This window comes from Neospora caninum, chromosome Ia (assembly GCF_000208865.1).
Source record: "Neospora caninum Liverpool complete genome, chromosome Ia".
NCBI lineage: Eukaryota > Apicomplexa > Conoidasida > Eucoccidiorida > Sarcocystidae > Neospora > Neospora caninum.
In genome coordinates, this window is record NC_018385.1 from 1,366,966 (window position 1) to 1,392,479 (window position 25,514).

Genomic DNA, 25,514 nt, shown 5'->3' on the forward strand with positions numbered 1-25,514 from the left:
TATCAACACACAGACCCTTGCGTAGGTGCTTATATGCTGAGCAGACGCAGATGCAGTTCTAGTTGTGCGAGAGATAATATGTTGACGCGTTTCGGCGGTATTTTAAGAGCTTTGTCAACGGATTCTTCTTCGCAAAGGGTATAAACACTGTTTTGCTTTCTGTGTGTGTATATACAGAGAACTGGTGGCCTTCTGCAAGCTTCCATTCCCCCGCGATGTTTGCTCCGACGTCTGGGTGCAGCGCGGCACGTCTCTCTTCTTATGGAGTGACTTGTAACACGTTTGCTCTTTTTGTTTGCGAAGAACAGTATGTGGGATAGCGTGTAAATTTAGCTATTAATGTGTCTTTATGTGTATGTATTCCGGGAGCACAGCCAGAAATGACACAGTAGGATAAGGGTCAAGAAGCTATTTTTCTATTTGTTTTCCTATTGCCGTAGGCGGCAGTTCGAGATGCAACCTGAAGAAAAGGCACTGAGCTCGTGCTTCGTGTAATTATTTCATGCTTTTTCCTCTCTTTCGTCGAGGATGCTGCAAGGCGCGGGTGTACGTGTTCACGAGAAAGCAGCTGTTCTGCTTGGCATATTTAGCGTCCCTTTCAGGCAGGAGAAATACGCGAAACCCATACACAAACGGTCTCAGCATATGAGAAAAAAGTGCCGGTAGCCGGCGACACTCCAGAACTCCTGTAGTGTCCTGGTCTCTACATGCCTTACTTTTTGCCTAACAGAGCCAGGCGTGCTGCCTACAGTTGCTCTGGGGAGGCAAAGACAATATGGATAGCCTCGAAGGCCGATCGATGCGCACGTAATTTTTACGTACAGAAACAGATGGGCACAAATCCAGGCCAGCTAACCTAGCGACAGCGCATCTGTCAGTAAGCATTCCATTCTCTAGATGCACTTTAAGGGAACAAACATGTATCACGTGGTTGTATGTCTGCCCAGACAAACTGAGCCAGGGTTGGTGTCACCGGCATTCGATTCCCTCCCTCTACATCTACTCTTTTGCTGTCCGATGCGGACTCGCCGCCTACTCAGCCGTTAACCTGTGCTGCAGCTTCAACACGAAACGGTATCGGTAGGGCCACGATCGAGTATTCGAGGCAGTCTGCTCAGAACTGGCCCACTCTTAGTCTACTCCGTTTCTGAATTTCAGTCTTTCACATAAAGCACCTGATGTATACAAAGACGAGTGCTCTCCCTCAAGCAATACTTCACGCGAGGTCCTGTGTTCATGTAAACCAGGAGACCAATACGTGGGCGTAAGGCGAGCGTGTCCCCACAAAAAGACAACATGCACGAGCGTTTGAGTGTCAGACTCTGTGGAACTGTTGATGTGTTCCAGTCACGCTTTAGAGGTAAAATGCGCATCCTTGGGAGCTGGACAAGGGGACCGTCGCTAGACACCGGAGGGTAACTGAGCGGGAATCGTACCTTCAATTTGGCACAGGTGACAACCTCACCCGGAAAGAAAGACGAAGATTTGGACACCCCTCTGACCCTGGAATGAAACCAGACACCCTGGTGGGTCAGAACGATATGTATTCAGCTTCAAGAATTGGGGAACTCACAAGAGACGAGACAAGCGAGTGCTCTGGTACTACCCTCGCAGTTCGTCACGAAAAAATTCGATTCTCCCTTATAAAACAAATTGAACGCAATCATAACAAAGGTGCCCCGGTTATCTTTCACTTTTAACCTGGCATAAAAGGCCCTTGTTCGCACAACCGCCAGTCTAGAGAACAATCGCCAGTAAAAACGTTCATCGTTCAACCTTTGTCGTAGCTTCTGACCGCCACACATGCGCCACTCGTCCACTAAGTGGTTTCGATTGCATTCGGCAACTGAATGACAAGCGAAGACAAAGTGCAGAGGTTGAGTCTTCATATGCTGCCCACCGATGACGCGCACACAGGGACTGCGAGGAATGCCACAAAGCCGTATTACTCTATTGCTCACGCATCTTCTACTACCTTAAAGAAGTTGTGTTCGTTCACCAGTTTCCGTGCTGTCCACCTCATTTCAAGAACGGGATCCAGTAACAGCTTTACCATGCTCATGAGTTGCAATTTCGCCCCAGTCAAAGCCTGGCAGGAGGCGTCGAATTTTTCACGTTTCACTCCCACTATAACTTGACGGTAAAACTGCTCTGTCGCCGTTTCCCACGGCATCTCCGCGGCAAATCCCGCGAACACCTGCCCGAGATCCCAGGCAGACTTTTCAAATCCACACAAAAGGCGAAAGAGCAACTGGCCCAAATTCCACGAATCCAAGGCCTCGCTCGCCGGCAGCTGAGTGCCCAGGCCGAAGATAGTCCGGACGCGTTCCGGCTCGCACTGTGTGGGATGTATGTTCGCTTTTTCAGCCAGAGGACTCCCAGATGGCATAAGAACAGAGAAGTCTGCGAGTGCAGCCTCTCCTGTTGTTCTCTTGATGACAATACTGGAGGCTCGGATGTTGCCGTGAACAAAGCCACTCTGGTGGAGGGATGCAACCGTTGTAACAAGCTTGTGAAAGAGATATTTCAATGCGTTCTCAGAGAAAGCATTGCGAGACAACGATGCTAAGCTGGGTCCGATCAATGGGAAGAGGAGAAAATCGGTAACGACCATAAGTTGGTGACCTTCAAGCCCGTCGTACTGGGGATCCACCAAATTTGTGCCTAGCAACTGGCTTCCCTCCCCGCTTCTGGCACTCAATTTGTAAGTGCCTAGACTGGCAACGAGGCCTTTTTGCCACAAGTCGCTGACGGGCCCTGCCTTTGTACGCAGCAATCTGTTTCCGGCTTCTTCTTTTTTCAGTCGCTTATGGGCGGCTTGAAGAGCAGCCGGAGGCGCGCCATCCATTAACGCCACTTCTCTGAAGAAAAATTTCGCCGCGAAAGTTGAACCTGTTGTTTTTTCAATGAGCTCAGTTACGATTCCTGTGGTTCCGGAACCTAGGAACATCCCGCGCATAAAAAGCCGCGTGCTCCCATCTGGGGCGGAAACCGAATAACTTGCCTTCGGAGGAATCAGACGGTCGAAGCTCTGTGATATCGCTTGATTCCCAGACGAGAGCAGGCTCGAAGGAGGAACCGCAGACGCTGGCGTGCTTATCTGCAGGAAGGCTCTCCAGTTCTGTGCTGCAGAATGGGGTTGCCGATGGAGTGGAGTCTGAGCGGGAAATTGTGGTGCCTCAGGCAACATCCTTGGTTGCATCGTCCGTGGATCAGGTAACTGATTGCCAGGGAAAGCTGCACGGGGCTCAGGCCTTGCTGGCAACGGCTTCTGTACAGTGGATGCAGTTTGCGGTGAGCCCCCCCCGACAACAGCAGCAAGAAAACGTTGGCCTTGTCTAAGTTCCGATCTCCTCACACTTGAACAGGCACAAGGTTCTACCCACGGCCGAGGCAATGGCGGTTTCGTGCCTTCTGGCAGGGTTTTGCTTGCCTTGGCTGCAGGCGGGGTGTGCGAATCTACGTTCTTCGACGCCGATGGCAAGGACCCTAGGCCTGTGGGCGCGGCGGCGCTGAGCGCCCGAGGTGAATACGGCAGCGGAGGTGGCAAGAATGGTGGGTTTGCTCTGTCGATTCTAGCACCCGTAGACGGTTCCCCATCTCGTGTATGAGGAAGGGGCTCAGAATGGGGTAATGAATCAATGTCAGGGTCTTCTAGCTGAAAAGGGCCGAAGCCTCCGGGATCGCCCCTGTAATTACGAGGAGCCGGAGAGTAAGGTCGTGGTACACGAGCGAATGGAGATAGAGGCGCTTGTGCGACCAGTCGCTGCTGAACTCGTGGACCAAACGGCTCAAAAGCGTCCATTCCAGCACGCGGAACTCTGGTGAATGGAGGGCCGGCCGCTACAGGTCCACCCGGCTGAGGGCTTCGTCGGTGTGCATAGGGAAATCCGCCAGTTTGGCGGCGCATAGGGCCTCCTCGGCTACGGGGAGCACGCGCCTGAGCAGTGTTCGTTACCCGATTTCGGGAAGGAGGCGCGGGTGACTGCCCCCTTGTGCGTTGGGCGTGGTGTGGACTCCGAGAGAACAGGGGAAGTGTGCCCGCTATTTGAAGCCAAGAGGGGAGGGGTTCGCCCGCTATTTGCTTTTCGTTGCGTTTCCCACCGTCTTCCGCTGATGCGCCTAAAGTAGCAGCTTCTGTCTTTTCAGTCGCAATTGAGGTTGCACTGCTACCGAGCAAGCGTTGAGCGCTGTAGCGATGCGGCGGCAAGGAGCTGTGCGCAACTGCTCTGACATCACCAAAGTATAACGGCAACAGAAGTGTCAAAAATAGAACGGAGTGCCGAGCCTGTTCCATTCTGCGGGCATGGCGTTTCACACCGCGATACATTGTTTTGGCGCGAAAGGGAACCCAAAGCCGTCCCCGTCAGCAGCCACGGTCAGTCTACCAAGCTAAAGCGGTTGGCTCGATTCGCTTGTCTGCCATCGCACAAAGTGGAGGCAAGCGAACCGCTCAAAGGAGGATGCTGGGCATATCACTGTTGTCTGCATTGCAGAGACAGCAGTTAAACAGAGACACTACCGAAAAAAGGATAACTTTCACAGGGCGCGACACGCTGCTTTTCTGTGTGGCCAGTTACTCAAACGGAAGCGTGCAGGCTCGCTACCCCTTGGTCGGCCTGTGGCTGATTTCGCAGAGTGAGGAACACATCAAACTCTACAGACGGAGGATACAGCAACAAGTTGCAGGCCCGACAAGCGAGATGTAGTTTGGGCGTATGTTCTGTCTCTCCTGAAATTTCAGTGCAACGCCTGAATATGCTGTGCGGGCTTACCCGCTCGGAGGCTAGCGTCCAGCTAGCGATGGAGTTGTTTGCGACAGGGTGGCGCGGCCATCCTTCTTGCAAGACAAAGGCAGCGCTCACTCCACGAAGCAGACCTATCGACTTTCCTTGGCATCCACTCAAGGTGTCATAGAGGACGTCATTACATTTAGATCGCAGGCTCTACAGTACAGACACTGATGTGGTGTTAAGAAACGGTCGTACGCGTCCCTGGTTCCCGAAATTCCCCTCAAGCAAGAGCGGGGTGCGGCCAGTGCTGGTGTCTTCAATAGTCTCGGTTGAATGACGCACGCAACTTCTACGAATGAAGCATCGCGGTCACTCTGTTATATGTTGATTTCCGTGTCAGTGGTGCCAGAGTCCACTGCCTGCGCTTCAATGCTTCTCAACGTCTTCTTCCCGCGCACGATGCAGTCTTACACCAGAAAAACATGCCGTCGCTGCCGGGTGCAGTGAATTCCGTGCCCGTGCTTCCAAGTCCCATCCGCTGTCCAGTGTTGCAGCTCAGGGGCCTACAATGCCTTTTTTCGCCTTGGCTTAGACTAAAACTTATCTCAGGGGAACCTGGATAACCGAAAGCATGTTATCGCCATTCCCATTAGTTCCTTGCCATTTGGTTTCCTTCCGTATCTCCTCAGCAAATTTGTCTACCGCCCAAATGCCGGTGGCGCCATTGTTTATCTCTTTGGTGTGTGGGTGCTAGACGAGCCTTTTCTGCTTGTTCTTCTTGGTAGCGATGTCACGTCACTGTCAGTATGCAAGTGAGTCACAATGGCAGTGCGCTGCTGAAAGTGGATAACCTAACGTTTCTTGCCTCTATCTAGCTCAAATATACAAACAGGCTCTGCTCGATATGGACCACAAAGAAGTGAGTCTTCTCCGGGTAAGCGGCATCCGGAAACCCCAGAGGCAATGACCCACCACGTGGAAGCCCATTCTAAACTCATATTTTGCATTTGAGGACAGGCCGCTTGAGCGGTGTCTGTCCGGCGAAACTACTAGTACCGTGTGATACGCAGTCCTGGTAGCTCAAAATAAAGAGCAGGAACCCGACAATAATAAGATCGGTACACGCCACCACTAGCTGCCAAGTTGTGGAACATGGTACCTGCTACGGTTTGAGAGCGCGTGTTGCCACTCTCCTTAGGCCTCGGCCACTCGGGGGTCAAATGACGGAAAACTGCGTCTTGCCGCTTCAACCATAGCAGTGTCGTATGCCTGTACAGTGGGTTTTGATTCATTTTCTGCAGTACACAAAAACGGTCTTGACCGTAGCAGGATACTTTTTCCGAATAGGACGAAGTGCATGCACTGGTTGTTCATTCGCTGGTACATACCAACTCTCTGGTGACAAATAATTTGAAGCGGAAGCCGGATACTCACGTACTCTCTGCAGACCAGAATGACGACAAACACTGTTTTGCTTACTGAAGGTACCGATGCCACCATCTCATTTGGAAGTGCGGACAAAGCAGCTTCGCTCTGATGTGGCTGACAGCAAATTTTAGGTTGGTGAAAATTGCTGCAGCTCCCCTACAGTCATTTTGATAGATTCCTGTTGAAATGTAACGGAAGCCGAAAAGCGAGATATTGTTTGATTCGTGGAGCACTGCTATGTTTGTTTCAAAGTATACTATTGCACTTTCCTATTTCGTGCAGGCGTCCGATGCAAGGCTGTGTTCCCGTACTGAATACTGCCCAAATTTCCTGTAACACCATAAAACTACTAGTCTTCGACATCGTCTAACAGGCTCATGGCTGCCATTTCTACGCCATCAATGACGCTCGTCAAGTTGCTGCTCTAGATTCTAGCTTGTGGGTTGTTGTTGGTGCTTCTCTCCCTAAAGCCGTCCTTTGTTGACGGAAACTTGGCTTCTTGCTAACACCCAAGGCACAGAAATCCTTTTCGTGTGGAGAAGATCGGTCAGGTTGCCTTCTTTGGTCCATAAATATTTTCTAAAACTGGGAAATCGGGCCTGTTGTCTACTGGGGCTTTCTCCGGTGTCGCCTAATCACCGCCCTTCGTGAGGCTGCGCCCTGAGAGAGCTCGATTTGACAGCCCATCAACGAAAGTGGTTCCCATTAAGCTTATTTAGATACTGCCTCTATGCTGTTTCTGATTGAGTAGCGCTTCCTTACTTCGGATGAGACAATTGATGATCCGCAGCACGTGCAAGGTCGCACTTCTGGCCGTGATGTGCGCTGTGAGCCCATTGTAGTAACTCAGCGCGTCGTCGTCACACGAATGTGTCGAAAATGGCATGGCGTGAACTAAAATCAAGCAGCCCGTTTGCTTTCTTGGCAGGAGAAAGCTCAGGAACGGATTCAGCGCATGACTGTCGCGTTAACCGGACAGAGGCTGGCCCCCAATCGACAGTTGCTCACCTGTACGGGCGTTCTATGTTCCCATCGGCGCCACATGAAAGCGTAAAGAGTTCTTGTGAAGCTAAGGGAGGAGTTTGGTGGAAGCAGCGTGTTATTTGCGCCTGAGGATGCAAGCCTCAATTCACGACGCTGTCGCCTTCTCGTTCGCCGCCGCCAGGAGCCCCATTGCCGATTTCTAGCGTGTAGTTGTGGCTTACAGGATGAGAGCATATCATTCGCTACGCTGGATACACTCCGGTTCAGAAATTTGCGATCCTTCTGGTCGAGCTCGAGTTTCTTTCGGTCTGTCGTCGTCTCTAGGCCACTCTTGGGTCCGTCGTCCAGCTTCTCCTCGGTTCATCCTGTGGAACTCTTTTTTCTCTTTTCTTTTCTCTGCCCCTCTATCTTTTGGCGACTCGTGTCCGTTCCGTAGCGCAATATAGAAGACCTTGTGACCCGTCGCACAAGCGAACGTCACCGTTTTAAATCACACAAGTATTTGTTCCATCAGTATAAGGATAAGTGTCATTCCTAGGACCGCTTGTATGCATACCGCTCATATAGTTACGTGTAGAGAGTGGGCTAGCGCCAGAGAAATCTATGCGTACGGTACAGATGCGACCAACAAGAGGGGGTGCACATCATATATAAGCAAAGAACTCCGATCTGTCGTTGGTTTTTATTGGTCGAGAAGAGAAGCAAACGTCACTAAGCAGAATTTTTCCAGATTCACTTTTTTCGGTTTCTGCACCCGGAACCACACTGGCGTGGTGTGACTTGAATTTTCTAGACGGCGCCCCATGTGTGGGGGCCGCCCTTGTCTTCCTTATAGTTGCTGCTGGCAAGAATATCTTGCCTCAACTGGAGAACCCGATATTTTATCTTGTTGGTGTCTTTCGGTGTCTGAGCGTCAAGCTCGCGACTGCGCTTTCCAACAGCATGAGCCCTAGGCATACACTGCTAGCTGCAGGGAAGCACCCCGGTCCCTTGGAAGAGCCGAGGGCCGCTAGTGAGGCTGCTTCGCTAGCATCTGAGTCCCCGTCCCCAATCAACATTCACCAAGTTGTGACGCGTTCCACGGCATTCCGCCCTCAGTCCCCATCTAGCAGTCGTTCGTGCCCTCAGATGACCCTGTCGATTCTACCTGAACTGGGGAGAGTAGAGAACGCAGGAAACAGAGGCAAAGAAGAAGCGACCCCGACTAAGTCGTCAGCGCAACCACAATCTACTGACTCTTGCGCGGGAGAGGCCGGAACAAAACCGTTTACACCGGAAACAACCCCTGATTGGAGACGGGCCGGTTCTCAACAAACGTGTGGCGGATACCCGTGGGCAACGTCTTCCGTCAGCAGCGGTGAGGTCGTGGAAATCAGCGGGACCGACCCAAGAAGATGTTCGGCAGCGGATATCAATAACGACGGAGATGCGTACCTCGCTTATGTTCCAGTTAATGCATGCAGATACGGCAGCGACGCTGAGAGGAGGTCACAGACTCCATCAGGACAGCCTGGCGCCGCTACTCAACGGCTCGAAGATACCACAGGCCAATCTGCTGCGGGTGACAGAATCGATAAGCGACCAGCGGGGGAAGGCTGGGCCCTGAACCGGAAGAAGGAATCTTTTACTCTCCAGAGAGAGCGGTTGCTGTCAGCGAACCATCCGCCGCTACTTCAAGAGGTGGCTACAATCGCCTCTGCACCGTCCGACACGAGCAAGGTGATGGCGACAAACACCAACTGTGCAGTCGTCATCAAGGCCCCGCAAGCTGCGATGTCGAAACAGGACTCTGTCGTATCAATGGCGACGTCATCCGACGACGAAGATCCAGGGAGCCCCGACATCGACATGGTAGCCCTCGCCGAGCGCGTGGGAGCAACGCCTGCGCAGGCACACGAGAAAGTGTCGAGTGCGTTGCAGAACTCGCACAAGACGAAGCATGGTTCAGCAGGGATGGGAGTCGCATTCGCAGCAGAGGTAAGACTAAACATCCGGTGCTCTCCCCCGGTTTGTGTCTGTGATGAACCCCTACGCCGCTCCAAACTGCTCTTGTTAGGTGTGTCCTTTCTGCCGGGGTCCATTTACCACCTATCGAACCGCGTCACTTGTGACAAAGTACTCTTTCTTGCACAAGTTATCTGCCTGTTTTTTCTCCTCATCGATCGAGTGGTGGAATTAGAATGTGAACGACCCCGAGGCACATGCAATGTGGTGGTGCTGTCGCACTCAGCCTGAGATATCCCTCTACAACAAGCCCTCGTACCCGACAAGCGGCGCTGTCGCTCGTGTCCCCGGTGACTGGAGACGGCGAAGCTCGGCGCTGGCATTTGAAGCAAGAAAAATGCTCTCAGAACCAGAGAACTCGTTGTCTCCCCCCCGGGATCTAACACGGAAGCCCTCACCCCCGCGTACTCCAGGGAAACTACGGTCGTTGTCACTCTCTGTCAGCAAGGACATGCAACGCCAGCTCCTCCAGCAGCAGAAGGAAGAGGAAGAAGAGGTACGTGTTCCCCTGACACTCCCTCCGTTACTCTGTTCCTCTGGTAGTCAGCGTGTGCGAAAGATACTGAAATCACTACCTCGGCTGCGAGACGCCTTTCCAGCTCTCGAGAAGAGCTCCGACTTCACAACGTAGCTGGTCGCGCGGCTGTCTTTGCAACTGCGGCGTTCTGGCTCAGATTCCGTGGTGCCTCACACGACTCGAAAAACATACTGTGCCTTTTGTTTGCGGCGTATGGACATTCCTCTGACTTACCCGCCTGAGTGGCGTCAGGCCAGCGAAGAAGCCAAGAAAGCGTTGAAGAAGCAACAGTGGCGAAGGCGAACCACCGCTTCTCATTTGACGATCCCTACTCCCGAAGGGGGCATGCAAAAGAACGAAGGATCTGTCCGGCTGACCCAGCTCCAGCGCAGCATCAAAGAGGGCGATGCTGCAGACGCCATTGGCATACGGGTGAGGCATCTTCCTAGACCTGTGTTGGCTGAGGGACTTCGTCGCTCCCCTGGCAGGAGGCATAAGAGCGGAGGTCTCCGCAGTGCGCTGTCACGACTTGTCAGGAAACACCTCTTCACGAGAAGTTCCGCAACCTGGCCAGCTAAAGTTTCCTCCCGACGTTTTTTCCAAAGCTTGAAGCAATAAAGCGAGAAACGAGCTGAGCTGCCTCGGCAACGTAACCGAGGCGACGGTTTTCTGTCGTGTGCCGTGGCATTATTTTAGAGTTCGACAACACCTGAAGCAGATCCAGGAGGATGGAAGCGTCGCGGCTCTGCGTTGGCGGAGAAAGCCGTGTTTCAGCAGGGGACACTGCCGACATTTGACCCCACCCCTCCACCTCCAACACCTGGGCGAGCCCGCACGCTGTCGCTCTTCATCCCGTCCGATGTGAAGCGGTTGTCAGAGGAGCAGGTGCGCGACGAGAAGCAAGAAGAAGTCTTCCTGCAGCTCCAGGCGCAACAGAAGGAGATTCAGCGGCAGCTGGAGCAGCAGGCGGAGCAACACCGACAACAGATGCAACAGCAGCAGGATTTACTGGAGACGATTCTCCGACAGCAACGCCAACTAGAGGAGAAAGAGAAGCACATCGAAGAGCAACGGCAGGAGCTGGAAAAACGACAGCGTCTAGGGGAGACCGACGCCAGCGCGTCACCGCACGCCAAAGGCATCGCCTCGTCTTCGGCCACGAGGCACACGCTGACGGGTGCACAAAGGCAGCAGCTTCACGAACACCTGAAGCAGTTCGAGTATCTCCAGCAAAACAGACCGCGCACGTCCAGGTCGGTTCCTGGCCTCCAGGAGAAGGACGGGAAAGACGAAGGAGGGGCAGCAGCGGAGCAGAAAGTGCCGACGGAAACTGAAAGTGGAGAGACCAGATCTGGAAGGGGGCGAAGCTCGGTGGCTAGCAAGAACACGAATCAGTTTTCGATTCTCGATCGCGTGCACCGGTACCTGATGGAGCCGAGTGTCCTCCTGCTGGACGTGCGGTCGCCGCAAGAGTTTGCAGCAGAAAAAGTGGCAGGCAGCATCAACGTGCCCAGCGAACAATTCTTGTCTTGCCTCCACTTGTTGCCGAGAAACAAGGAGACTCCGCTCGTGGTCTACTGCAGTGACGGCAGCCGGGCGAAACAGGCCGCGAGCGCTCTTCGGAAACTCGGCCATGTGAACGTGTGCGATGCCGTGAGCATCAAGATCGTCAAGCATTCTCTCGATGGAGCGGTTGTAAGAAAAGCACTCATGAGCGCCCGACTCTGCGCAGCTTCAGCCGGCCTCACGAGAAACAAAACTAAAGGCGCCTCTTTTCTCATTGACGCAATAGGACCCCAACAGACGAAAAACGCTAGCCATGCAGAGGACGCTGATAGTTTACCCTCTGGAGATCGATCTGCTTCGCTCCTTGCACCGAGGGACGACACAGCCGCCTGTCCCAGCCTTGGAGACGCTCAGGGGAGAAGCAGTTTTGTGCATCCCGACATTGACGACTCTTTAGTGGACATGCTCTTGCTCAGAGTTCAGCAGGAAAAAGTGAGCCGGGGAGGCCATCCGTATGAGACACAGCTGTTTTATCGAGATAAGCACAAGACGAAATCCCCTCTCTCAGCCTGATACGTCACATGCCTCTGGCTTCGCCATATTCTGTGATACCTCGACGTCCCAACGGACTGCGTGGTGCACAGCCTGGCAACGGGAGTACGGTACACCGGCCGCGTTGGCATGCAGCGCTGAAATAGAACCTCCTGAACGCTCTGTTCAGCATCTTTAGGTATCTAAGAGAGACAAAGAACGTACCACGTGCACTATCCCCCGAGGCTGATTTTTGGTATCACTTCTTTTTTGGTCCAAGCTTGGTTCACGCTCTCTCACTCTTTTAGAATATCGTAGGCGTTGGATGTAGCGGTTGAGAGTATGTGCGGTCACAGAGTGCTAAAACTTGCAAAACGCCGCGGAGCGAAGCCAAACTTCCCAACTGCCGAGGAATGGGCGGCGGACCCATGCCTTCGACGGCCGCCTTCTCCGGTTTCCTGTTCTCCTGGAGAGTCGCCATCGGCTGACCGTGTGTGTGTGTGTGGCTAGTTCCTGTGAAGGTCTGTACGTCGGCGCCTCCTGCGACGCGCCTGGCAGAATTCGTTCGAATCCTGGGTGCTCAGCGCGAAACGGTTGTATCTAATCCGATCCTTTGCTACTCGCGCCCACTTTGCTTTTCTGCGTGGTTGATCTCGTTAGCTACGGCAAGCATCCTCGTCTGCAATTGGGAAGGCACTGCGGCGACAGCTCCTGGCAATGAGTCCCCCAGCAAGTGAAGGCTCACGCCGCCTCGCGCACCGGGGCTCCTGCGACCGGAGCAGACAGCAACGCAGCAGCAGTACAGAGCCTTCATCCCAAAGATGGACTAGCGGAGCCGAGAGTAGCGGTACTAGTTGCGACACCCCGCGCGCCTGTGATGGATCTCCGCCGGCTCCCGCCCTTGACGCCTCGGGAGCTGAGGCAATTGCGCAACTTTGCAGTTTACAGCTCCACCGTCCTGTCGCTCCTTGCCAGGTCAGGCCTTCTGAGGTGGCATTGCCTTTCACGTTTTCCCCGTGGGTATATCTCGGTCAACCATACACACTAGTCACGGTTTTCCCGTGTGCTGAGGGGCGCACCATTCATTCTGTGCATCTGCTGCAGCCGCTGTTGTAAGTGTGCGTTCTCTTGTTTGGGAAAATATGTTGACGCGCATGGGGGCCGAACGTATGGACAAAGAGGATACATACCGCTCCATCAGGATGTGCTGTGTAGGGGAGAGGAGCGAATCGGTGGGACGAAAGAAGCGGCTCTGCGCTCACCGCTACCCGGCGAATTTAGGTACCGAATGTCAACACGTGTAGTATAAAGAAAATAATTATTCGAGTAGATCAAACACTCCCCAGAGGTAGTAACAGCTCTAAAACCAGGACGGCATAAAACGAATCACACGGCAGGTATATTGATACGAATTGACGCTCCCTCTCTCACGACATGCACACGGTTGTATCTTTATGCAGGTTTCCAACGCAGTAAGCTTGGCGCTGGCCGAGTGTCTCTCCGAGCCCCATTGGATGGACTCATTCGTAAAGAAGATTCTTGCTAACCTCTAACCGGGGATGATCACCTGTGAACGCAAGTCTTGTGGTATAACACAACTGGCGGAATTGATAACCGTGTTGAGTCCCCTCGCCACTGCCTTGATTGGCGGAACTGCATCGTAAATGACAGGACTCTCTTATCTCATTGTCTCTCTCCACTTCGGCCAATCTACTCCAGATGTTGCCACGGGCTTGAGCAATTCCGGTCTCTGGATTCGCCGGTCGCGCAGGTGAACGTCAGACCACGGCAGAAGTGTACTATACTGAGCGACCAGATTCTCGAAATTTTATCGCAGAATTACTTTCTGCCTTCCGACTCTGAGTGATACTCCAACGAATTACGGCATGCTGTATTATATAGTGATGCACGAATTTATTGCTACGTTCGGGTATATACCCATATCGTGACCAGTGACCAAACGGGTTTTTGGCCTTTCATATTCGGAACACGGCCAATGATCTGACTGCCTGTGAGGTCATGCCTAGACGGACCTATGAGCTGCTTGAAGGCAATTCATATTCAAATAAACGTTTTTGGGTAGTTAGCCTTCGGGCCATTATTTGATGGAGTAAGGTTATACGGCGTGTTGGAAGTCAAGTATATGCCGGAAATTCCTCTGCTACATAATTCTTCGGAAGGTACCCCGTTTCACAGTATCACACGCTATGCTCTTACAATGATTTTCTGGCAGATCCAACTTTTTCTCTCTTGCATGAAAACATTTTTTTGTATCTTCATACCGGCAGGAAAGCTGGAGCGTTCTCCAAATACGTACGATCCAGTGTATTCACGTGCCCAGTTATTAAACCGTGGCAGGAGGCACGGCCGTCATTATCATCTTTGTTTCGTGCATGGGTGCTCGGCTCCCGGATTCGGCGCTCTTCAGCCTCTCCCGGTTTGCATTGCTTCGTTGCCCATTGCATTAAGTCCCATATATTACATGCCCTTGCCATTCTGAGCAGCGCGCGTCGGCTGGCAAGCGCATTCACCCCTTTTAGACCGTAATATTCATGAAATATGTGGACGCCTCTCAATAACAGCTGAAGCGGCTGACTGAAGTTTTTTAGTTACGCCACCGGGACGCACACCAATGCCCCCGAAACGCAACTGACGGCACAAGGGGAAAGTAGTGCACGGCCGAGTGAACGTTCTATTGGCTTACTGCTTTGCGTGAAAAAAACGGAACATAAGCAGTCCATTGCCACGGAGTTTCACGCACCGACGCTAAAGAAACCCTCAACTCCAGGTCTTTTTAACGTGCAGCACGAAAAGGCAGTATCCAGCTCTGCTTACCTAGATGTCGGCCCTACATAGCGAGCTCCCTGTAGCAAGACCGTCGACACAGTACCCTAGCAAAAAATCCTAGCCGTTGTAGTCCAGTCGAAGTCTATGAACAGCTAATAAGTATTTTGTTTTGTGAAGATGAGTTTCCCATGGAGAAAACCGGCGGCCAACGCCTGTTTGTGGAGCCGCAATGATGATAAACCACATAGTTTCTTTCTCTTGATATTCCTCTTCAGTTTCATATTGAAACAAGTGAGGCTCTTTCATTGGTGCCTCCTTACGTGGCTGCGACGAATGTTTAGAGGCGTTAGGGTTTCTTGAGACCTGACTTTTTCGCTATGCCGGCAACGACAAAGCCAAACGACAATGGGTTTTCTCCATCGTGCCAGCCGACGAGTATCAATTGCCACGTTTCATGTGTGTCTTCGCAAGTTGTGCATTTACCTACGGAAATACATGGCCCGCCGAAACTCCTGAAGGCAAAATGACAGTTTTCTGGGTCGCTGCTCTGGTTGTCGCAACAATAATCGAGAAAATACCAGCGCTTGTCAGCACTCAATCTAGCTTCATCCCATGCCACCTACACACGGTATCGCTTGTCCCTCTTCACCAGGCCGTGTCTCCGCTGGTCCGGCCTCGGCACCTTCGGCTCTCAGCCCGGTTGTGTGCAACATATCGGAGATTTGTGTTTTTCTGCGAGGACAGCAGCTTTTTATGACAGTCAGCTGACATGCAGCGCGCACTAGCGGCAAGCGACAACTGTTTTTTGCCGCTGTTGTTTCTTCAACGCCGTTATTCTGTATCCGTAGATCAAGCGCGGCAGGGCGGTGCTTACCGCACCTGGCTACAGATCTAGGTCGTCACGACCAACTTTTTGGCTCTGAATCGGGGACAAAACCGCAATAGGTAGGTCGTGCGCCTGTCCCCAATGTCCCTTGCACACTGCGACCACTCTGCGTTCCACAATCAATGGAAAACCTTAATCCTCCTTTCTGTCCCCATTCCACCCCTGTTGTCACCGTGTTTATCTTTGTGATTGGAACGTGGTTACATATCTGGACGTCAGAAATCGACTAGCACGGTTCTTCATAGGTTCTATTCCAAAACACGGCGCGTCGAGAACGCCCGCAACAGGATGTCGACGAGTTAGGGTCGATGATCCAGCGTGTGGTCCTATTACGTTTCCACATACTTCTCTAACCTCATCTTCTGCCTTATTATGAGGATGTCTTGTCGAGCACGGTGTAACAATTTTATGTTCAGAGACGTTTGCGGATAAGGAAACTCAACGCTCCCGGCGGCTGATGTTACCGCAGCCACAGTCGGTTAAATTTCGTCCTGAAGTACCGCCATAAAACTCGCTAGCCGGGAAAATTCTCAGGGTAAAAGACGACGGAGACCTAAGGGCGGCGTGGGCAACAATGATGTCAGTCTAAGATTGGAGCGTCCAGCGCAACCACTTTCTTCCTCTGTTGGATGTCGACGGACGCAGTATTCTGATTCCGACACCACTAGCTGCTCAAGATACGACACATGTGCTTCGTTTCCTGTGAACAAGAAGGCTAAAAACCGAGTGCTGGCGCCTGAACATGACAGAACTGCGTGGATTGGCACGGAGAATAGTGTAATAGGATACCATTTCAACAACAGCGAAGACAAACACAATATCGCCTCGACGTCCAACAATGTCAACACTATCGCCGTCCGGAAAAAAACTGGCATCATGAAGAAAGCGAATAGCTATCACCCTTCACGTCGTCTTCCGCCACCTCCCCAGCTCCTTGGAAATCAAACATCGTGTAGTGTCTCTCCCCGACTCTCCCCTGATTTCAGATCTCTGCCGTCCTCTCCATCTGCATCGTCAACGTATTCTTCTGTTGATGAAGAGTTCGATTTATCTCAGAAGGAAGGAAAAGAGCAGAGTCTGCGATATTTGTTACCGTCACCAAGAGACAAGTCATTTCATGGAGTCTCTGGTGTCCAAAGTGGGGACCTACGACCTCTGCCAAGCCCGCGGCAGCACGATTCAGCAGCTGGTGGCAACAGTAAGGAGGCAAACGGACAACAGATTTTACCGAGCACAGATGTCGACGAAAATTCAGCGGTCCCGGCCATAAGCAAAGACGATTTTTCAATCGAGTCACGTGCGACAGAGCGTTACTGTGCGAGCAAGGCTTCCTTGTCCTCTCAACGCACCAGCACAATGGGTTTGGCCGGCCACAGTCCCCCGACATTACTCGAGCGTCCATTCTCCGCGGCTGCGGCAGCGGTTGCGGCATTTGGTCTTTGGAAGACAAAAGATAGTTCTGTTGATGCAGGAGAAGGCAATGATTCATTTGCCTCTTCAGCCGAGAAGGAAACTCGAGATGAACAGCATGATGAAGATCTGGTCTGTGTGCACCACAGTGGCACCCAAGCAGCTCGAGTGGGTTGCTGCAATCTTATGGCAGGCCAAGGTGACGTTCCAAAAGACCCACCTTGTGACAAAAATGTGGAGTCAACTGATCAGCACTTTGTCCTCGAACCAAATGGGAAAGGATGCCACGGTGTCACTACTTGTGGGCCGCAAACTGGATTCACGTCAGATCATGCATCACCGCCTCTCCTGTCCGTGGAAGGTTTTAGCCTTCGCGAAACAGCGGAACATGTGACTTTGCCAGCACAAAACTGGATGGACGTTGGCATCTCGAACCCGATTGAAGCTACGGAGAAAATGCTGCGGCCAGGGTTTGCTGAAAAGAGTGAACTCCTGGACCAGTATGCCGCTATTGCTCCACACCTGCCCTCTGGTAGCATCCGGAGTAGAGCAGCGGAGGAGGTTTCGTTGCTCGTTGAAGATCAGTGGCGCCTCCTTGCCGGATCTCATGGATGGGGTCAGTCTGAAAGCATAGCGCCTGTTCTCAGGCTAACCTTATAGGCCTGTGCTGTGCGGCTAGCAGAAATTCTGTCATCGCAATCCTACGCAAGAATCCGCACTCACTCATGAAGCGGAGAAGTTGCTTCACGAGGCTGCTGATATTACCAAGCACACGAGTTTCGCGACAAGTGACAGAAACGACTTTTCTTTGAAACGCACGTACTCTGACGTTTCCAAGCACCATCTGACGCAATGCTCCCGAGGTCACTGACGATATTGATCATGTGGTACACTTGTCTGAGTAATGCCTAACAGGCAATCCTCTATCAAACCCCGGTTTTCCTTACTCATCTTGATGGGACGACTGTGCAGAGGGTGCTGTGACGTACACAAAAAAAAGATTATGATGTGGCGGACAAAGCCACAGAGCGACAGAGGTTGTGCGGTGATTCAAAATTCGCAAAGAACACAATTCCTTCTCGGCGTGCTAAAAAGTACAAGAACAAGTTTTCGTTATCTTTTTCGTACCGCTAACGAAAGATAAATCCCCCTACTAAGAGATCACGTCAGGATAGTCAGTAGAAGTACAGTAATGAAGAGTGGGCAGTGCGAACCCTTTCGACGGGTAGGGTCCTGAGCTTGAAACGGTAACGCTTATCGACCAAAACTGTACGTGAGGGAGACCACTCGTGTTTCTGGTCGAGTCCACCGGGCACGCATAACAACTTATTTCGTGTGGGCTCGTTTTTTTTCAGAGGATATGTTCACGTCCGTGCAACACAAGGCGGTGCTCCGATACCAACGTTTGTGGCACGCTGTCCAGTCTATTACGCGGTGTGATAGAGCGACTACACCTGCGATACAAGACGACAGGTTCAATGAGGCCGTCGGCGATGAGTCCGGGACGACAGCAGCATTGGGCCCGGATCGCTTTGTTCTTTTATATGCTATTCCCGCATTCAGAAGGGAAGGGGGAAGGAACCGAAAATGGTACGGAACTCGTCCACCGCTACAACCGGCTCACCAGCGTAGCGTGACCCTTTCTCCAACCCAATATATGCCTCTGGATCGTAGACCAACGGACGAGTACCAAGCCCTTTACCTACCTTTTCGAAAGGCCATCTGACGTGAGAAGACCACCGTCGAGTGGCCCTTTAGAAACGCTGCAACCCCAGTGGTACTTCCTTTTTGTGCGGCAGCCTTTCCTCGCTAGTACACGCCAGCCTTCCAAAGCTCCTCTAGAGCGCTGTAAAAGACACTCGGTTGAAGCATGCGTCCTGTGTGTGTTGCTAGGAAACGATGCAACGTGCACTACTATGTCGAAGGTCCCAAGAGCACGACAGCGGCCTCCCGTGCCGAAGAGACAGAAGCCGACACTGCCAAATTTGGAGACTCACTACGTGTCCGCGGAACAAGTAACGACAGCGGGAGTACGACGGGGGGGGAATGGCACAACCAGGAGATGCTGTTCGTGATGGAAGATCCCTGCAATGCAGATTCACTGTTCATTGGCGTGTTCTTCGTCCCCAACACCAAGAGGCTCAAATGCTGCTTCTTTACTGGTACGGTTATCGCTGAGCCTATGTTGTCAGTACAAAAATTCGCCCGTTGTGACCGGTCCGCAGTCCCACATTTCTCGTCCCTACGCGCCCTCTACATCTGCCTGCCTCCGATCTTGGATTCGCTACCTCAGTCGTGCAACATACCGTTTCGGAGCTAGGGAGAAGGTGCCTCCACGTCCACAGCTGACATGGTTTTTGTCCGTGCGATCGTTTTCTCGTTGTAGGGAGGAGGCCCGACACCTGTGGTTGCATTTGCAACCGAAAATGACGTTTCTCTCTCACAGCCATCGTATTATTGCTGGTATTCCTACGGAAAACAGTGTAACAACTCAAGACGTCGGCAGCTGCACTAGCGAAGCTTATCTCGCATACGCGTTTGTGGTGGGCACGTGGGAAGCAGAAGATCCACATGTACCTTTCGCTTTGAAAAATGATATTCCAGAGACTCTATACACAGCAAGTGGAATCATCATTGCTTCCATGTGAAAAGTTGTAGTTCTGAAGAAGTGAGGAGCCTTAACAAGGCAGGCGGTTGCGCACATGTGTGACAACTATTGGCTCTGCCAACAGGGTACAAGCAAGCATAGACACTGAACTCCCTATTTTGTTGATATCCATACCCCCCCGAAATCTTGTCAAGTAATTTTGAGGGCTTCCCGGTGCCTTAATACCAGCACTGCCCAAAGACCAGACTCTCCGTGCCTGACATCATATTTATGCAGATAACCTGGAACCCTCGTTCCTTTGCACCATCAACGACTAGTGGTTGCTCGTGCTTGCTGTTACGCTCATTTCAGACGGAGACAGCGACGATGCCGATTTCCCTGCACAGGCCCTACCTGGATGCGACTGTCAACCAGGGACTGGAAGTCGGTATAACTCCGTTGAGTGGCCGTCGAATGATGTTCCCACCGAGTTCTATTCTCGTTTTCGAGGACGACGCTGCTACTGCTTTCCGCCTGGAGCTCCCGTTACAACCATCCGTGATGGCGAAGTAGCCGACGTGGATAAAAGTAGGCGGGTATCGAACAGGGTGTGGCGACCTGGCAAAACCCATCGACGTTTCGTTAGCGTGGAACTGGCATGTCTTTGCCATGCTTACTTGCTTTTGCTCAGAGTGCTCCTCCTAATGGCAACAGGCGAAGCTCTGGCGTCACGGCGGTTGCTGAGGCTGTTGATTGAAAACGGCCGCAGTAGATAGAAACACCACGTCTGTTCGTGTGTTCACAGTCACCACAACGGGAATTACTCTCCGCCTGGATCACGAGCTCCTGAAGAACGAGGAATGGTCAGGAGGCTCGCTTCTTTATATGGTCGAACATGCTGGCAGCTGGGTGGAGAAGCAATTCAGCGAGCTTGACGGCAGTGTCACTTTGACGGAACAAAGAAGTGTCACTTTCGTCGTCAAGAGCAAAAGCGGGCAAAAGTAAGGTGCCTTCTGCGTTCGTGACTGCAGGCGACTGTTTCTCCTGTCTTCTCTACATGAAAAGACTCGAAAAAAAGCTAGGAGACTGTTGAGGTGTTGCTGTCTCCATCATGCATCTGTCCGCGGTTCTCGACGAATTACATAACTCCTAGCAACTCTTCATTTCCACCAGAAATCACTGGTCTTTCTGGGATACACACAGCTCTAGACCGTAGTATCAGTCTATGCTGAGTGTTCTGAACGGCTGTACCGTCTTCTCCAATTATGAGATTGATGGGCACAGTGTGGTGCTCACAGAGATTCCGCTGTTTTTTTGGAACCATTGAAGCAGCCACGGTTGTCCTGGCTTTTTTCTTGGGGTGTAATGCAGCTACCTACACGCCGCGGGAGGAGGCAATATGCGTGTCTCCTTCCCCGGAGCGTACGTCATCTGTCCCAATGGACGCGTAGTGGAGTGTGCTTTGACTGCCAACGCTCATACACCGACACACCAGCAGCACGAGGCGCTCGTCACTCAGCTGATCAGGCAACTTAGGAGTAAAGGTGAGTTTCACCCCTTTGAATTTCTGGGTTCCTCTAGCTCGATGGCGTACCTTGATCCACCTGGAAGGACTCATTTGGTCAGTGGTTTATACCTTGTCGGGCGATTCAATTCCTGATTGGGCACATGATGCCTTTCGATGGCTCTTCGTGTTTGCATCGCCGGAGTTCGAATGGAACGATGCTCTTTATCAGTGTCGTTTCGTGGTTGTAGGATGCCTCGCTGGTCTCTCATCATCCTTCTTAACACCAATTTTTTCAGATGCGAAAAGCATTGTGAACTGAAGGCATGTCGAAAGTGGGGTTTCCCTGGTTGAAAATGAGGTGGTGGGGTTCGTGACTACTGTGGCACCATTCCGCACCGTCCGAGAGGCGGCGCATCTTCTACTACTGCCTTGCTGCTGCCTCTTCGTGACGCGAGTGCGTTACATATGTATATACATCTCAAACCATACGCTTGTTCTTCAGTTCCATTTTCATGTCTCTAGGATATTTTGTTGCTGAGTAACACGTTGCAAGCACAATGGGATGACTCTTTCCGACCTTCTACACCCTTTGAGTGCTTCCCTATGTGTACCAACACCGGGTCTGTGGATATGCTTTCTCTCAGGTCTGATGTCACAGAGCTCCTTGAGTCATAGATTCGCCATCATTTCTCCCGGTGAAAACCACATACGAAAAGCATCAGCTACAGTACACGCAACAGAACCATGGCATCTGCAAGATCGACCGCAAATGTTTAACATTCACACGCCTTCTGAAAGCGAATATGACGAATAAGTACTGATGTTGAGAAGTTCTCGCACAATACATGAAAAATGGTGAAAGCGTCCCTTATTGTTCCAAAGTTAATTATCAGCAAGACCGACGGAAGAGCGAGAGCGGCTAAAGAACAGAAGCTGTAGGCGTGTAGTTTTACGTGGTGGCGGATCCAGCAGAAATAACTATAAAATATCAGTGGCCTCTACAGATAGAACCACTGCTGCGTCGCCTCCAACCTCCACGGCAATCAAGCCATCGAATTGATACTGAAATGTGTTTTTTAAGCCGCAGATTTACTAACCCAATGTAACGTTATTCTACCCGAACTCATAACGGTTATCCTATGTCCCCATGATTATCCTAGTTGGTGAAGTTGGTTTTACTCGGAAATATTTCGTCGCGACGCTCACAGAGCGTTGATTTTTGTGGTGTTTACTGACGCAGTATATCTTACAGAATCGACTGACCGGCTATACGACTTCAGACTTGGGGCAGGAGCTGGCAAAACCTCCACGGTTTTTTAGGTCTTCCCCACCACCAGACTCTTCCAATTCGTCTCCAACTTGAGCCTTCCAGATGCCATCCGCTCTACACAGGTCTATAGCTCTTTTTTTCCTCGCTAGCATAGCAGAACCCTCTCCACGAGCCCGACGGCATACCCACTTACCGACTCCAAACCGGAAAACTGCGAACGCTCGTGTAGCTGTTAAGTGCACATTAGTTTGTATTGGTAAATCAGTTATTTATGGGAAAAGAGAATAAGGGAATGTTTGCTTTCGGCTGCTGCCAGCGCTTCTATTCGCCAAAATTCTGACGGGCGATGAGACGCGCAAGACACAGGGGAACGCAGCACGTAAGGGGACGTTTTTTCGTGTCCTTTCCTGAATCCTTCAATTGGGGCTTTCTGTAGGGAAACCATAGAGCTCTTCAAGGAAATGGAAACTACGGGAGAAGCCATGAGCAAAAATTTAGAATCCCGTATCACGAAAACATGCCCTGCGCAAACGCATAGATATCGCTGAGTGTGCTGCGTGACTAGCTACCGGCGCTGTTTTCCAGGACACGTTCGGAGAGACTGTGGGAGCTCCTGGGGATGTTTCTCTTTGGAAAAAACCAGTAGCTTCTACAGAATGCGCAATGCTAAGGGTAGCTACATTCGAGGTTTGTCATTTATTGTGTTGGAGTCTGCGGCGGTGGACCTTTTTCCTAGACAACGAGGGTCTTTTCGCAATCAAGACGTCGAGCGACCGCATGCAGTTGTTACGCGGATGTTTGGTGGACAACGTTCGAAGTCAAAATGACATTTGCAGCTCCATTTCCTCTTCGCTGTCGCATCCTCCCAAAAATCGATTCGTTATTGCTGCTCGATTTTTCGCTGCAATATCTCACGTCTGCCGTTTCGGATATTTGAATTTTTAAGTGCAGGCACCTGACACCCACTGCAACACAAATAACGGAAATAGAGAAAAAATCAGTAGGCGGAAGTAGCCGTACTATCTTCTCCCTACAGACATAAGGGAAAATGTGTGTATACGTTATAGCGTAAATGCAGAGAACAAGGAAGAGAAGGTTGGTTACATAGGCGTGCAAAGGTAGATAGATACGAAGATAGCTGCACAGAAACGTGCATGCCTATATCTGCATCTCTCCCTCTCTCTATATATATGTATATACACTCGTCCTATTCACGTATATGCATGTAGGTGTATTCACCTTGTGCTTATATAAGAATATGTTGTCATTGATATCCGCCTTTTTAATGCGAATGGTATGTGTAAACGTATAAACATATAGTTGTGAACGTCGGGGAGTTTTGGTCATGATTCGTGAGGTATCTTCCTTTAACAGTGGAGAGCATTACATGCAGTGATGTGAGTTCCTGGGTGCCTGCTTCATCGCCTCTTTTCGCTTTGGTTATCGGTTTTTTTATTGATGATGAGTGCGACCTTCCTCTCCTCTAATTCGTCTACCGGGTGTGGGCATCCACGGCATAGAGTCTTGCCCGTCCACTCGCCCTCATTCTACCTTCTCGCTTCTGAAAGTACCTCCCATGCATATACTCCGTGCCAACAAGACACAAAAACAATATCTTCAATATCGTCTTCGGCGGCTCAAAGCCCGTTGTGTCCTCCCAGTCCGTCCACTGTGTCTTCCTCGATCCGAGAACCCCGAACGTCCTCTAGGGGCGAGAAATATCAATTACGGAGAGGCCACATGTGTGCCGAGAAGGAAGACTGTCGGGAAACTGGACGCAGTGGGCGAGCGAGTCGCGTGCTATCTTGTGTTCTCGATGAGGAAACACCGTTTCCTCCTACAAGTTCTGTCACCTCTCCGTCTTCAGACACCTCAGCCACCCTGGGAGACAAGGAAATCGTCGGCGAAGCAGTCCACGAGCTCGAATGCCTTCTCGACTTGGACGAGCAATGTCAGCAGGCAGCGAAGCACTTGAAACTCGAGCAGCTGATTCTCATGAGAGAACGAAATGCGTATCTGGTAAACGCAGAGACAACGGGTTACGCGTGTATCCATATCTAAATGTAAAGACGCAGCCAGAAAGTTAGCGTCTAAAACATATACCGAGTCTCATCTTTGATGCACAGATGGACACAATCAATCCTTGTACAGTGTGTATATACTTGACCCCTCAGTTTACGCTAAGGTGTCCTCTGATTACAGATGTATAGATCTAGGTAGATGCTTCCATATGTACGAATGATATTGTTTCGATGAAGAAGGAATGCGTTGCTGGCGGCGAGACTGGGTTGTGGAGAAATACTGTTTTCCAGGATGCCATTTTTTCCATGTCATTCTGGGATATGAGAACATCGGGTTTTCCCGTTTACGTAGTGGAAGAGATGCAGCCGCACACTCGGATTGGCTTTAATTGTTTCGCAAAAGTGCTGGTGTGGATCTCTAACAGAGAGTTAGAAGGCACAAGGAAGTAGGACAGATAGAACGTGCTTGCTATCCCCTCGAGTGTCCTACATGCATCAAGGAATATACGTGTATCTAATTGTATGTGTCTGTTAATATCTCATATTTTGTACATACAGTTTTGTGGATCCGTGCCTACATTTCGGTTAATGCTTGTGGCAGTACGCTGCCTCCCCGGCAAGTATCTAACAATTGGGTGACAATTCTCACAGATACTCTCACGGAGATAACCGGAGACATGAAACAGGCTCATGACGAGACTGAGTGTCTCCGACGCATTGTGTGACCTGTAGATCTTTTCTTTCATACGCGTTTACTTTTCCAAGCAACGCGCCCATATAAAAGGGAGACACAATTGCACCGTGTCAGGAAGAACGGAATGGCGCACTGGACTTGCTTCCACTTTTCCTCCCAGGCATCTGTCAGTCACGTCGGGTTCTATCCTCCTGCTTCTTTTTCAGGAAAAACTAGGCGAAATTGAACGTTTCTGCGAAGCAAAAGACTGGAAGGATAACCAACATGAGGAGCAGGAGCTGCTTGATCTCCTCAAGGAAATTCTGTACTCTGAAGATGCTGAGCCAGTGTAGTTACAACACTGGGCGTACCTTTCCGGTTAAACATAAATTCGATATAAAATGTGTGAGTTATCCAGAAAAGGCGCTACTTTTTCCGAAGCAAAAGCCCGCTCAAAAACACGGAATACTTGTGAAATTGAACGGTAAGAAAACACGAGGCCACGCTGTAGACGAAGACAGCCATCAGGTCTCTGGTTGTGTTTCCGTAATTTAAGGGAGGAGGCTGGCGTCTCGCTCGGCCTACAGCGTGGGATGAAGGGAATGTTGTTGAATTGTTTGGGCAGGGGAAGGAAACGATTTTACTGTTTTTCGGTATATGGAACATCTCA

General features: G+C 51.2%; 4 protein-coding genes across 4 annotated transcripts; 3 read left to right on the plus strand and 1 right to left on the minus strand.

Moving 5' to 3' along the window:
• Positions 1 to 1,957: 1,957 nt before the first annotated feature.
• NCLIV_001460 (uncharacterized protein) lies at positions 1,958 to 2,950 on the minus strand (the record flags this gene model as incomplete). Its single annotated transcript, XM_003879644.1, has 1 exon — positions 1,958 to 2,950. The coding sequence occupies one exon, from the start codon at positions 2,948 to 2,950 to the stop codon at positions 1,958 to 1,960; it is 993 nt and encodes a 330-aa protein (XP_003879693.1).
• Positions 2,951 to 8,273: 5,323 nt separating this feature from the next.
• NCLIV_001470 (putative rhodanese-like domain containing protein) lies at positions 8,274 to 11,745 on the plus strand (the record flags this gene model as incomplete). Its single annotated transcript, XM_003879645.1, has 3 exons — positions 8,274 to 9,122; positions 9,919 to 10,098; positions 10,363 to 11,745. The coding sequence occupies 3 exons, from the start codon at positions 8,274 to 8,276 to the stop codon at positions 11,743 to 11,745; spliced, it is 2,412 nt and encodes an 803-aa protein (XP_003879694.1).
• A 4,507-nt stretch (positions 11,746 to 16,252) lies between these two features.
• Positions 16,253 to 17,446, plus strand: NCLIV_001480 (conserved hypothetical protein; the record flags this gene model as incomplete). Its single annotated transcript, XM_003879646.1, has 1 exon — positions 16,253 to 17,446. The coding sequence occupies one exon, from the start codon at positions 16,253 to 16,255 to the stop codon at positions 17,444 to 17,446; it is 1,194 nt and encodes a 397-aa protein (XP_003879695.1).
• A 1,414-nt stretch (positions 17,447 to 18,860) lies between these two features.
• NCLIV_001490 (conserved hypothetical protein) lies at positions 18,861 to 25,197 on the plus strand (the record flags this gene model as incomplete). Its single annotated transcript, XM_003879647.1, has 7 exons — positions 18,861 to 18,948; positions 19,746 to 19,961; positions 20,179 to 20,374; positions 20,745 to 20,917; positions 22,467 to 22,529; positions 24,018 to 24,169; positions 25,072 to 25,197. The coding sequence occupies 7 exons, from the start codon at positions 18,861 to 18,863 to the stop codon at positions 25,195 to 25,197; spliced, it is 1,014 nt and encodes a 337-aa protein (XP_003879696.1).
• Positions 25,198 to 25,514: the final 317 nt, after the last annotated feature.